General features: G+C 47.7%; 1 protein-coding gene across 1 annotated transcript in view; it reads right to left on the bottom strand.

Moving 5' to 3' along the window:
* Window positions 1-12,127, bottom strand: part of Gfra1 (GDNF family receptor alpha 1) — a 196,679-nt gene extending 184,552 nt beyond the window's left edge. Inside the window, exons 1-4 of the mRNA XM_013017873.1 lie at window positions 12,044-12,127; window positions 11,388-11,697; window positions 10,241-10,534; window positions 8,919-9,002 (exon numbers count right to left, since the gene is read on the bottom strand). Coding sequence (XP_012873327.1) covers window positions 8,919-9,002; window positions 10,241-10,534; window positions 11,388-11,505 — 496 coding nt within the window. The 5' untranslated portion in view covers window positions 11,506-11,697; window positions 12,044-12,127. The remainder of the gene's footprint in view (window positions 1-8,918; window positions 9,003-10,240; window positions 10,535-11,387; window positions 11,698-12,043) is intronic.
* Window positions 12,128-12,768: the final 641 nt, after the last annotated feature.

Here is a 12,768-nt window from a genome sequence, read left to right on the forward strand (position 1 = left end):
GAAGAGAAATTGAGCCTCAGAGTTAGAGACCACACACACACACACACACACACACACACACACACACACACACGATCCTGCATATGTGCAAAATGCCATACTGAACAGTAGAAAGAGCACTGTGTTTGGAGTGGAAATGTGGATCTGAGCTCTTCTAGATATCATTGGTTGATTGACCCTAAAGAAGTTGTTCAACCTCTCTGAGCTCGAGTTTCCTCTTCAAAATTCAGAAGACATAATACTGACCTTCCAGCAGGAGACAAGGGTCACCAAAAAGAAGTCATTCCTGTGCATGGGCAGCTGAGGGGCAGACACACAGCAGGACTTCTGTGTAGTTACCAAAGAGACCCCTCACATATCACTCATGAGGCCTTTAAAGAGTCTGTAGGTTGGGGGACCACCAATTGAGGATGGGCAGAATTCCAGAGGGAACTGTGGTCTGACCAAAAAATCGGCCATTTGAGTAAGTGATTAAAAGACTGGCCTATGCTAATGCATGGACACAGTGGACCTTTGGCCAATTTAGTAGGAGTAAATTGCAATTGATTTTGGAAGAAATTGCTACTTCTCTTTCCTCAGCTGTGTCACTCTCTCGTACAGCTGCCTTTGTCACAGCCAGACCAACTGAACACATGTCAACGAAGATCTTTGCAAGGCAAAATGCTTGATAACACTGACAGCTAAAGCAGTATAAATACACTCCCTCCCACAAGGAAGGATGTGTGTGTGTGCGCACGCGCGCGCACACACACGCACACACACACACACACACGTTTCTATAGATGTTTTAAAAGGCTCACATTTAGAAACAATTCTGCCAGGAGGGCTAGATCCTTCTGTGTGTTTTACAAATCCCCGGTGGCTGGAAAGTGATCCTAATCGCTCTGATTTTTACAGTTTGAAGAAAGATCATAAAGAAGCATACCCCTAAAATTTCTCCCCAGGCTCTATAGCCCTACTGTGCAAAGCCTGGGAATGAGGGAAATGGTTAAAAGATCCCCGAGATAAGGAATCATCATACTAAAGGTTAACAATGGCTGCTTTCACCCCTAATTTCTGTTATGGTGATAGACCCTCTTAGAACCTTAATTAGAATGGAAGGAGAGATGAAAGAAATACCCACAGGACATAATAAATTAGCCCTTTATGCAAATTACCCATTCGTTTTCATCACTGAGTTGAGTCTCTAAATTACGGAAGTGGTTAGCTTCTTTAACAACAACAACAAAAATCCAGATGAAAGTTTTTTTATGGTTTTTTTTTTTTTTAAGTCTGGGGGCTGGGAGAACTTAGAGCAACAAATAATTTCTCTTTTTTTTCTTGCAGACAACTCTGAAGGGGACAAAAAATAGGAAAAGTATCATTCAGCCATTAGTTCCTGCTGAGAAGTATTCCTAATTAACCCTTGATCAGATACAGTGAGCAGTCACACCTTTACCTGAACTCTCAGTGCGGTGGCTCTCCCTTCACTCAGTGCAAGACAGATGCTGTCTTGTCTGGAAGGGGGCACAGATCTGAGCAGATCAAGGGCAACTGAAAGGAGGTGAGGGAAATGCCCAGATATGGAGAGTTCCACGTAGCAATTTAAAAACAAACACACACCTAATTTTACTTGTCATCACCGTCCTAGACAATTTATGTTCCCCTGTACTACAAATTTATGGAACTCTCCATTTTCTTATCAGGACAATATGAGGACTGGACCAGAATGACCTCTAAAAGTCCTACTGCACATATAATCTGGTGATTTTATTTATCTCTATTAAACAAACAGCACTTCTAATAATTTAATTCACTCAAGTATAATCTTTTGGCATGCATTTTTGTGTATCAAACTGACTCCTGATTCCTTCTCTTTCTTACTCATTCCTCTTTCCTTCTTTTCTCCATTTACTGATTATTGTTATTTTATCTTCTACCATGTACTCAAATAACATGTCTTGAATACACTTACACTCAAAGTAAGCCATACACTAGACAAATCATAAATGTTATTAATAAGAAATATATATATGCCAAGGTATCCCTGGTCTGAAGAAAAAGATTTTTAAAAAAATTAAAAGCAGGATGACCCAGAATAGCAAAAGTGAATATACAGACCCCCTCCAACAAAAAGAGGAGACATTGGCTAAGAGATTATCTTTGCCCACTGTTCCCACATTGTAAAACTAGCACATAATTTGTAGGAAGGACCAACACCAGCCCAAGGTCACCCTTCCAGTTAGGGACTAAGCTAGAAACAGAACACAGGACTCTGAATGCCTACACTAACCAGTACTCTTCGATTTGATTTGCTCTCTTCTCTTGAGAATTTCAGTCCCAGAAATAAAAAGAAACAATAAACTTCAACAACAGAAAAATTAAGAGATGGCAGAGAGATACTTCAGAGGACTACGGAGATGGAATAGGGACAAGCATATTGGCTATAAATAATTTTGCACCTTGTAACAATCTTCAGTTCAGGCAATTACCTGTCACTCAATAATGTTTTATCTCCCTTTCTCTATAACAGGATGCACAGTAACTCTGTACAAAATATTTGTCTGCACCTTCACAGCCTTCAAGTAGTTAGATACTCGAACTGTTCCTATTGCTTTAGACAGGAAATTTTTCAGTTGACATTTACTGAGATAGCAAAGGTTGCCTTCAGGAAGCTGGGAGTAACATAGAAAGACTAAGTGTCCTCATGTCATCACGCAGGGAATGCCAGAGTATGCGCAGAGCAAGAGCCTGTTTTTGTCAAAGAAGATGTACGTGTGTGCCTGTGTGTACCTATCTATGTGTGCTCACAGATATACATATTCACGTATACAGGGAAAAACCCCGACCAGCCTTCCATCAATGTGGTTGTGCTCCTTTTCCTTTTTGGCTTGTTTGTCATTTCCTATTGTTGTGCAATGAAATGGGCCGCCGAGAGCAGGAGAGGGAGAGAATCAAGCCCCGAAAGTAGCCGCCTGTGAAAGTGAAATGTGAGCGTACTTAGCAGAGCTTCAGAAACGGAAGCCTCTCCCAGGTTTAAGGCCTGCCCTTCTCAGGGAGCAGTAATTCTGCTGCCGTGAGGGGTGCTGGGAAGATTTATGGTGTGAGGTTGGGGAATAGGAATCAGTGAAGCTGAGAAGGGAAGGCTTATCAGAAGAATCCTCAAACTCAGGAAGAGCTCCTGCCCCACGTGGGCATCTGCTGCAACAGCTTACCTCAGCCCAAAGAGCATGAGGACAGAGGCGTCCAAAGGAGCAGCTGGAAAGGGAGCCCTTTCTCCAAAGGGTAGGTAAGCCTCAAGCCGGGTTATTTAGAGGTAGAACTTCCTCCAGGGCCTTATAAATACTGGACAGATTCTTCTTAGCTTTTCTTTTTTTTTTACAAGCAGGGCTCCTAAAGGTTTAAGACTGCAACCTTCTTCAATCCGTGATTGAGGGCTGTGTTCTGCTGCAAGGCCTAATGAAGTCAGAAGTGAGCCGGCCACTAATAGGCCCTCAGTACTCAAGTGACCAAGGTGTTCTGAGGACCAAGCACATGTCAGGCACTTGGTATGAATTTTTCATAAAGCATCAGTAGTCTACAAAGACCTATTAAGTGAGCATTCTCATCACCCCATTTTACATACGAGGAAGCTGAGGCACCCTGGGCTCAAATGACTTGCTAAGAAAAGAGGGTGACCTAGCTGGGAGAGGTTGGGTTGGGTGAAAGGCAGAGCGTATGTTCTTCCTCCAAAGAATGTGCACAGGGTGGTAGTGCAAAGCTTCCCACAGCACCGTCTAGCTAATCTGACCTGTTGCAGACAACACAGCATGAATAGTAGCAAGATAGAAGTCACTGTGTCTGTGTGGAGGACTGGAGCATCGTGGAGGTACCCAGGTAAGATCTCACAATTGAGGAGGTTGGTTGCTCTGGGAAAAACCAGACACAAGGGAGCAAAGGCCAAGACAAAATTGAAGTAAGAGACAAGGTGGGTACATTCAGGTAATAGAGAGAAGTACAATTTCAGAGTGCAGGCAATCTCTACAAGACTTGGGGATGAGCCTGTTCAGGGAGTGAGGCAGCCAGACAGGAGATAACTCCAGAGTTGATTGCACAGGTAATCATACAGCTGATAAAGCTATTATATAAGCCAAGAAAAACAGGAAGAGAAACTGTAAGGAGAAAAAGTGGTGAGAGGGTGAGATCTGTTTTAGACTTGCTGGGGTGGTTGTACCTAAGTAGAGGGCTAGAGTAGGAAGGGAGACTCTGGGAAGTGGTAGAATCTACCACTTCTGGAAGGTTTCAGGAATGGGAGAGGTGTGTCCAGACAATAAGTCTCAGTAAGACCCCAATGGCCTCCAGTGTGGAAGTGGCCCTGTGGCTACCCTCAAGGAATGTGACACTAGCCAAACCACTTCCCTCTCTGATTTTAGAATCTGGAAACACAGAGAGATGGACCAGCTCTCTAACATTCAGTCACCCTTGGCTGATGGGTTATCAGCTCTGGATAACCAGGAAGAATGCTTGTGACTGAGCAGTATGCAGCATGACAAGCCAGTCCCTGACTTTCCAATAGGAAAGACAGACCCATAAATAAGCATTCCCTGTGTGGAGTGATTAATAGCTACCATAAAAGCAAAGAGTACAAGGCAGCAGGAGGGAGTTCTGAGAGGAAGTGGTGGGCTGGGGGAATTCCAGCAAGCCCCTCAGAGATGAAATCTTATCTTGGTCTTGAAGAAGAGAAACTTTCCAAGCAAAGACAAGGCCAAGCACAAAGGTCTGAGAAAGTGATTTCACTTTGAATACCTGGGAAATGGTATTGACCCCAGAGCTCCAGGAAAGCTTAAAAGAAGGCTAGAAGAATGAAGCTAGCCAAGCCTTTCTCAGCCTGCTAAGGAGTGGCCTAGGCTAAAGCTGATAAACAGGATGTTAGTATGGTTCTTGAACATAGAGCAAACACATTTAGAAAGCTGTTTTCAAGAGCTAGGTGAGAAGGGAAGGCCTTTCACATGTCCATCGGGTGTTTTGTCCTACTTTTTCTTTCTGATTTTGAGGACCTCATTTTTTTGTTTTGTTTTTAAATAGTGACATAAAAATGCTAAGCATGGCTGATGATGCACAGCCTTATTCAGACACAAAGGAGTTTCGGTACATCTTATTCTCAGAGTAAATCACTTCCAATCACTACAACATCAATTTCAAGATCCTACAGCTCTGGAGACAGGAGTCAGTCTCAGACCTTTTTAGGACTTGGTAGGGGTATGATGATACATTCAAAAAGGTGAGAGGTTGCCTTTCACCAAATCACACTGAAGGTATTTCAATTCCTTCTTTTGGGTAAGGGAACTGGGGATTGAACTCAGCATTGTGTACTTACTAGGCAAGTGCTTGCCACTTAAGCCTCAACCACTAGTGCTTTTGCTTCATGAGTTTGTCTTTTAGGTAAGACCTCACACTTCTGCCGAAGCAGCCACGACATCTGTCCTTCCCATCCAGCCCAGACTATTCCAATCCTAAGGTTCTTTCCCTTCTTTCTCTATACTTGACTCCTGTATGTGATACAATTGGCATCCCTTGACTCTTTATAAAATACAATATCCCAGTCAATGTTTTGAAACCTTGGAAGTTCTTTTTCTCTTGCTGCTCAAGAAGAGCTTATCTCCTCCCTCAGATCCTCCACCCTCGGATTTTTCTTGGTGTCCATTGGACTTTCAAACTTTCTTGCTGCTTTGTTCTTTTCCCCTTCTGGAGAATCAAAACAAAATTGCCCACAGGCTCATCACCCTTTCAAATCACTATTTACTTCCTGCTGTTGTTTGAACTTTTGTGAAGAAGAAAAAGGGAGGCAAGGCAGAGGTTAAAGGGCAGAGGGTTGTGGCCAGGAGAGAGGCAGATGTTAAACTGAAGGTCGCCTCCAGCACCCACACAAGTTCTGCCCTGTTGGCTCCCAAGGGACTTTGAAGCATTTCTCCCTCCACCCCAACATCCTCTCCTCCTGGCTCTCCTTTTCCTTTGTGAATTTCATGTTCCAGAGCCCAGATAACCAAACTGGCAACCACTTGCAGTAAACATACAAGTCCTTTAGCATGCCTTTAGTGGTGAAGGATTTGCTTACTAAGTTTCCACCAGAAATAGGCCCCAACAACCACCTAAAAGTCTTACCTGACAAGCCTGCAGGAGTTTTGTTCTCTTGCTTCAGAGGAGTTTTTAGATTCTACATGACTTTTTGCTATTTTTATTCCTTTCTTTGTTTCCACCAGGTCACTGATAATACTTCACATGTCTTTAATCAGGTTAGCAAGTAAATAATGTCTAACATGACTGTGGGTTTGATGAATACAAAGAAAGAGGAAATACAAGAAAGTCAAACATGTCTCCTTCAGTGGGGTGATTCTGCTCATACTATAATGCATATGGATAAACACACTCTTCACATTAGGCAGAGACATCCTAATATGGAAACTCTGAGAACTACCACATCTGTAAAAGGCAAAGTCCCTGTTGTCCTGGTTTCCTCAGATTTCCAAGACAGAAGAGATGTTCTAGAAAAAGATTTATCATCCTGTTTCTCAATTCTACAAAGACCAAACTGACTAATACACATTATTCAATGACTTAAAAATCTCTCAAGACTCCATTTGGCTTCCCTATACCCACTTAAGGAACAGTCGCTGTCAGAGGTCAAAGCTTATTAGTGCTGAAACCTAAAGTCAATACCCTTGAGATATAAAATAAAGCTCCAGACAAAGCCTTCCTGGCTCTGCTTAATTCATGATGAATTTTCGGGTTCTCAATAAGACAGATCTTACAAACTCACGCTCATATTTGCTGTAAAAAGATACCTGGCTAAAAGAGAGATCCAATAAATGAATGAGTGAAACTTGGTACAACAGAAAAATTTTTCCAACACTTATAAAAATATTCAGGTAAGCAAATGATACCCACTGACCCTGCCACTTCAAGTGTAGAAATGAATGCAAGGATTGGAAAAGTGACTCAAGAGCAAAAAGAGAGAGTTTAGAGGTGACCTCAATCCTTCTGTCAGAAGCATGGTCTGTTAGGACTGGTGAATATTTACTCCAATTGCCTCATTATACCAAGGAGAAATGAGAGATTCACAGAGGGAAAAAATGAGTCTGTAAAAGGCCCCAGATCTGAAATTAAAACCCAAATGACCTTCTTTCTTTTCTGGACAGGTTCCTACCTGTCCAGTCGTCAATACTGGCTAGAAGCAGCATTCCTAAGAGGGGCAGTAGGCAAGAGGCTCTGTCTCTCAAAAGCATAGGACAGCCAGGTTCATCCTGGTGCTACACCATCCACACACCACCCTACTTCTACCATATCTATTCATACAAGAGCTCAGATGGTACATACACTTGTCTGTGCATCATTTCCACTGCTTGAGCCACTGTCCTAGCTGAACCATCAAGACAAGACAGGAAGTATCAGTAGGGCAATGAAGTAGAACTTATTCAGTATAAAATAACACTAAACATGTAGCCTTATGTCTTATCCCCAACACAAACACACACACACACACACACACATTTTCCTCTAAACCAAAGATCAAAATCATGTAGAATAGAGGGTCTCAAGTGGTCTGAACTGTTAGTGCTGTCAGTTTGAGGAATATATTCTTTCAGGTAGCGAGGGGTAGATGTTAAAAGGAAAATCTTGGAATCTAACAAATCTTGGATTCAAGACTGGTTGTACTACTTAGGAGCTTTGGGCTAGTTTCCCATCTTCACTATGCCTCAGTCTCCTCATCTCTAAAATGGAAATGATAACACCTAAGAAGTACTTGATGATGAATTACACAAGTTAATAATGTGAAGCTCTTAGTACAAGGCCTAGAATATAATGAAGGCTTAATAAATGTCAGTGGCTGGCAACCTCTCACTCACAAGGGCAGAGATGATACCTGGCTTACTGCCAAAACTGCAATAGCTGAACCACAGTAAGCACTTGGCCTACTATGTATTTGGCCAATGAATAGATGTATGTGTAATACATTCACACCTAACATCAATATTTGCATACTAGGTTTTATGATTTTCACCAGGAAAAGCTGTTGGAATACTAGGACTTTCTCATTGGTAACAGACCATAATCTCAGAGATTCCAATTCAATGCTAACCGCCCTGTTTTACCACTAAGAAACATGTCATTCGTAGAGACTATATACACTTGAGAAAGCATCTTAACTGTAAATAAGCAAAGACATCAGTCTGGAATCTGTATGTCATTAAGAGGAATTACTACTTTTCTCATTATTTACAGGCTGAGTGAATGCAGATATTATGAAAAACTTAATTCTAAACTGCCAAACCAAATGGAGAATTGCACAGAAAGACAACCTCAGACATAGGAAGCAAGGCGGCATTTTAAAGGGGTCAGTGGGGCAGTATCATATCCTCTCTGAAATGCACAGTTGCTCAGGAACAATTAGAAACAGGAGACTGACTAACAAATGGTACAGCTTAAGTTGTTTAAAAAATCAAAGGCAGACAGATGCGTCTATCCAAAATTCTTCAGCAACTTAGGCTTCTGTTCAGCATCTTCTAAAGAAAGTGGCATCAATGGAACAAATGCCATTCAGTGGTGAGCCACTGTGTAAGGTATGCAGCAACAAGAATAGCATTGCCACCTACAGACAGAAGTGGCATTCCCTTTGCCAGAAGTCGACCAATCATATTTTAATGTGGAAAAAGAACGCAGCCAAGCCATCTCCCTCCAACCTCTTTCAAGCCATCACACCACATTACTTCATTTAGCATTACTTTAAGTCAGACAATCATTGCTAGGCATTCTTCTTCTTCATTATCCTCATCCTATTTCGATTTTCCTGGAAACAATGTGCCATTCAGGTATCTACTTATTATACACTATTTGAAAGAGAATGCAAGCCAACAGATTTCAAGCCGACAAAGGCATCAGAATGGAAGTATAAATCTGCTTACCTGATATGAATGGGACCACCCGGAATATATCGGACAATCTGCTGTTAACTGGCTCATATGGGGAATCTTCAAGCAAATCATTTCCTAGAAACAGAAAGATGGGGCTCAGACCTGAAAAACATATATTTCCAGCAGTGTTTCACTGCTCAGTCTGAATTCTAAGTATGTTATGATTGTGTAACAAAAAGATGCTAAAACTTTCAAAGATTTCCAATGCATGTGTTTGGCTATGGTTATTTCTTTTTATTCCTCTGCCTTTGTTGTCCCGTTCTCCCCAGAGTGCCATGAAAATATTGGAGCACAATCCAGCCTGGTCTTGGCCAGAAAACTCCCCCACTCTGCAAAGGAATGAAATCTGAGAAGAATGAGCCAGTGACGTCAAAAACCTTGCTGGCCTCCAGGAGCCAATGGAAGAAAGGTGACCCGGAGGAGGCACCCTTGACTGTTTGCTCCCAAACCATGGCATGTGGTCACAAATGAGGTACTCTGGCTATTCAAGAGTCCATCTCAGAAACAGGTTTTCATTTATAGATTTCTGGAGGAGGTGGCAGCTGACATGTCAAAGCTGCATATTGCGAAGTTTCAGCGTGAGCCTCAGTGGAAAATGAGTAGCATGGGATGTTTGTGCAAGGTTTACAAACTCCTGCCACGTCTGACAGGTAAGTTCACATCCATATATCTACACACATACACACACAAATAGGTATGCATCTCCCATTGGACTAGAGGGTTGTGACAAGTGGATCTTTCTTTCCCTGAGCTACTTCTGTGTTAACCAAGGTTGAACCACAACAGCTGATTCAAGACACAGCTAATCTCAGATGACAAATAGTTTGTCACGCATGTGCCTCTGATCAAGTTTGAGAGGGTGTAAAAAAGAAAATGGATTTTACTAGACCTTTTATACTTCTTAATCTCAGGTCAGATAGATGACCAGGGAGGAGAAGAGGAAAAACTCTAGGGAAGATGCTAGACAAGGGAAATCTCTGGCTGGATCTCCTTGGGGAAAGGCGGAGGGTTCCTTGGGTGGCTCTTAGTGGATTCTCACTCTGATGTTCTGACTGTGTTTCAGAAGGGTCCAGCGGGGTCCTGGGGGCAGGAGAGGGGCTGCGTACACCCCCTCATGGGTTTTCCAACAACCAGCCCCACCGATGCGGCTCAGCTGCAGCAGCCAACGCCAGCTGCTGCTGTCCCCAGGGGCCAATGAAAGGCCCTCCTGCAGCTGGGGGAGAAGGGAGTGGAAGATGAGCTCAACCCCGCCTGCCAGGGCCCCGAGGGGCCCCGCCAGCGTCCGGCTGGGGGGGTACGAGTGGGAGGCGTACCCTGCAGGCTCTGGTACATGCTCCAGTAGATGCGCAGACAGTTCTTCTCCTTCTTCATGCCTCGCTTGCACCGACAGTTGTAGAGCGACTTCTGCTTCAGGGCCTCCATGGCGCTGCGGCACTCATCCTTGGCTTCGAGGCCGGACGCCAGGCTGAAGTTGGTCTCCTTGCCCGCCACGCACTGCCTCAGCGTGCGGTACTTGGTGCTGCAGCTCTGCTCCTTCAGGCACTGATCGCTGGCTTTCACGCAGTCCAGGCGGTCCCCGCCGCTCACCTCGGCCGACAGGAGCAGATCTGCCGGGTGGGAAAGAGCCAACCTGAGTACGGTCCTAGATCCTACCGGTACCGGACTCCGGGTTCTGCGGAGCGGAGCGGGGCGCCGGGCGGGTGCCCCGGGAATGGTGATTGGAGTTGCCTTCTGGGGTGCCCTGGGCAGGTTGCAAGCTAGGGAAATCCATTTTCCCGCCCTAGCGCTCCCCCCTCCCGCCCCGCCTCCCTGTCCCGCGAAGGAAGGTGGCGAGGGATTTGCCCAGGAGCCTCCGCGGCTCCGTGCATCGCCCCCAGCCTCGGTTCTCAGGCGGCTGCCCCGCCTCCCCGGACGCCCATTCCCCCCCCCCCAACGGCAACCATCCACTTGCCCGGCCTGGCCGGGCCTGGCGGCGGCGGGGCTCTGGACGGCGAAGCCCCTGGGCGACCACTGGACCGGTGGGCGAGAGGCGGGCGAGGGGTGCCCGGCGGGAAGCTCCAAGATCATACTGGGAGGAAAAGTTTGGGGTTCCAAGTTGGATCTCCCTTGCCCGGCGTTCGCGCACACGATCCCTGGCCCCGGGGCGCTTTCCACGAACGCCTTGGGACTGGCTCAGGGCTCGGTCCGCGCCCCGCGCCCCCCACTTCCCGCCTAGCCGGGCTGGGCTGGTTGAAAACCACAGCCAAATGAAAAGCTGGTCGAAAAGGCTTGCCCGCTCTGCGGGGCCACCACTTCTGAAATCCACAGATTCCTGATCCCCTTTCCCCCAAAAAACACCACCCCGAAACTTCCTCCACCTCCACCGCAGCGATTTCGGGGTGGGGGGAGGGAGAGGGCCCCAAGTGGCCCACAGAAAGAAAGCCTTCTTGGCTAGGAACGCTCCCAGCGGCCTCGACTTACCCAAGAGCGGGAGCGCGAAGTACAGGGTCGCCAGAAACATGGTGCCGGCGCGCAGCTGGTCCCGCGCCTCCCCCCAAAAAAATAAAATCCCGGGTCTCGCCGAGGGGGGGCTCAGCATGCAGCGGTCCCCGGACGGCTGCGCTCCTCTGGTCGCCCAAAGTTCAGCTCCATCCAGCGCGAGAGGAAACTCCGATCTGTCAGGCGCCGCCGCCACCGCCGGCGACTCAGCTCCCGGCGGGCGTGCGGGGTGCGGGAGGGGGGTGCGGAGGGGGGGGCGGTCCCGCTTTGAGGGGTTCAGGTCCGACCCAACCTGGAAGGCAGAGCGCACTTTGAAATGAGAGCCCCGAGTGCTGAAGCCGCCCCTCCCGGCCTTCTCCCCTCCCCCGCCCCCGGCAGGGGGGGGGACTTGGGAGAGCCGGGGAGGGACCCAGGGACCCACCCCCCCACACCCGGGTCCCACCCCCCTCGGGTCGGGCCTCGTGTGGGGGGGCGGTGCGTGTGCTTAGATTCCCAGGGCTAGGGAGGCGCGGGGAACTGGAGGTTTGAGGCTGGAGAGGTCGGACGCGGAACACCCCCCCCAAAAAAAAAGTCCAAAGGGGCGTCCATCGGTGCAATCCAAGAGGCTGAACGCAAGCAAATAAATGAATAAACGTTACTTTGCGAGCGCGGGGCGCAGAGCCGGCGGATGCCCAGGGTCCGAGCCCTCGGTGGCGGCTGCACCAGCCCCGGAGCCAGCCCCTGCGCGGAAAGACCGTCGCCCACCCCCCCCCGCCCCTTTCTCCCGGGAAGTTGGCCGCCCCCTCCTCGCGCCCCGCCGCTCGCACGCGCGCTCGGCCGCCAGCCCTCTGCATCCAAAGCACCAATCGCTAGCCCTCGCCGCCGCACCCTTTCCTACCTCTCCCCCCCTCCCCACTCCCGGGCTTGCCCCAGGCAGCCGGGCAAGAGGAAGCCAACATCCCCCGGGCTGAAGCAGAATCCCAGATTCTGCCCTCCACCCCAGCCCTACCCGCCGCGCGCGCTTCGATCCCCTCCAGGGCGTCAGCGCCGCTGCCACTCGCCGGGCGAGCGCCCCGGACCCGGGCGCGGCCACACCGCCGCCGGCCCCGGGAGCCAGCGTGCTGCGCAGCAACGCCCGCGCTGCCCGGCCAGGGGCCACCTCCGCGCCACAGTGCCGCCCCTCCACGACCCCAAAGTTGGCTGGCGTCGGCAAGATGGAAAGGGGGGGTGGAGCGTTTGAGGGGGGAGAGCGATGATCGATGGGTTCCCGAATAGAAACAGGAAAAGAAATTCAAAAACAAAACGCAAAACTCACATTGCTACCAACCTGGTCTCAACTGACCACCACGTCCAGCTGCGGTGAGGAGACTATTTATTTGTTTAT

The sequence above is a fragment of the Dipodomys ordii genome, unplaced genomic scaffold (genome assembly GCF_000151885.1).
Source record: "Dipodomys ordii isolate 6190 unplaced genomic scaffold, Dord_2.0 Scaffold36, whole genome shotgun sequence".
In the NCBI taxonomy this organism is placed as follows: Eukaryota; Metazoa; Chordata; class Mammalia; order Rodentia; family Heteromyidae; genus Dipodomys; species Dipodomys ordii.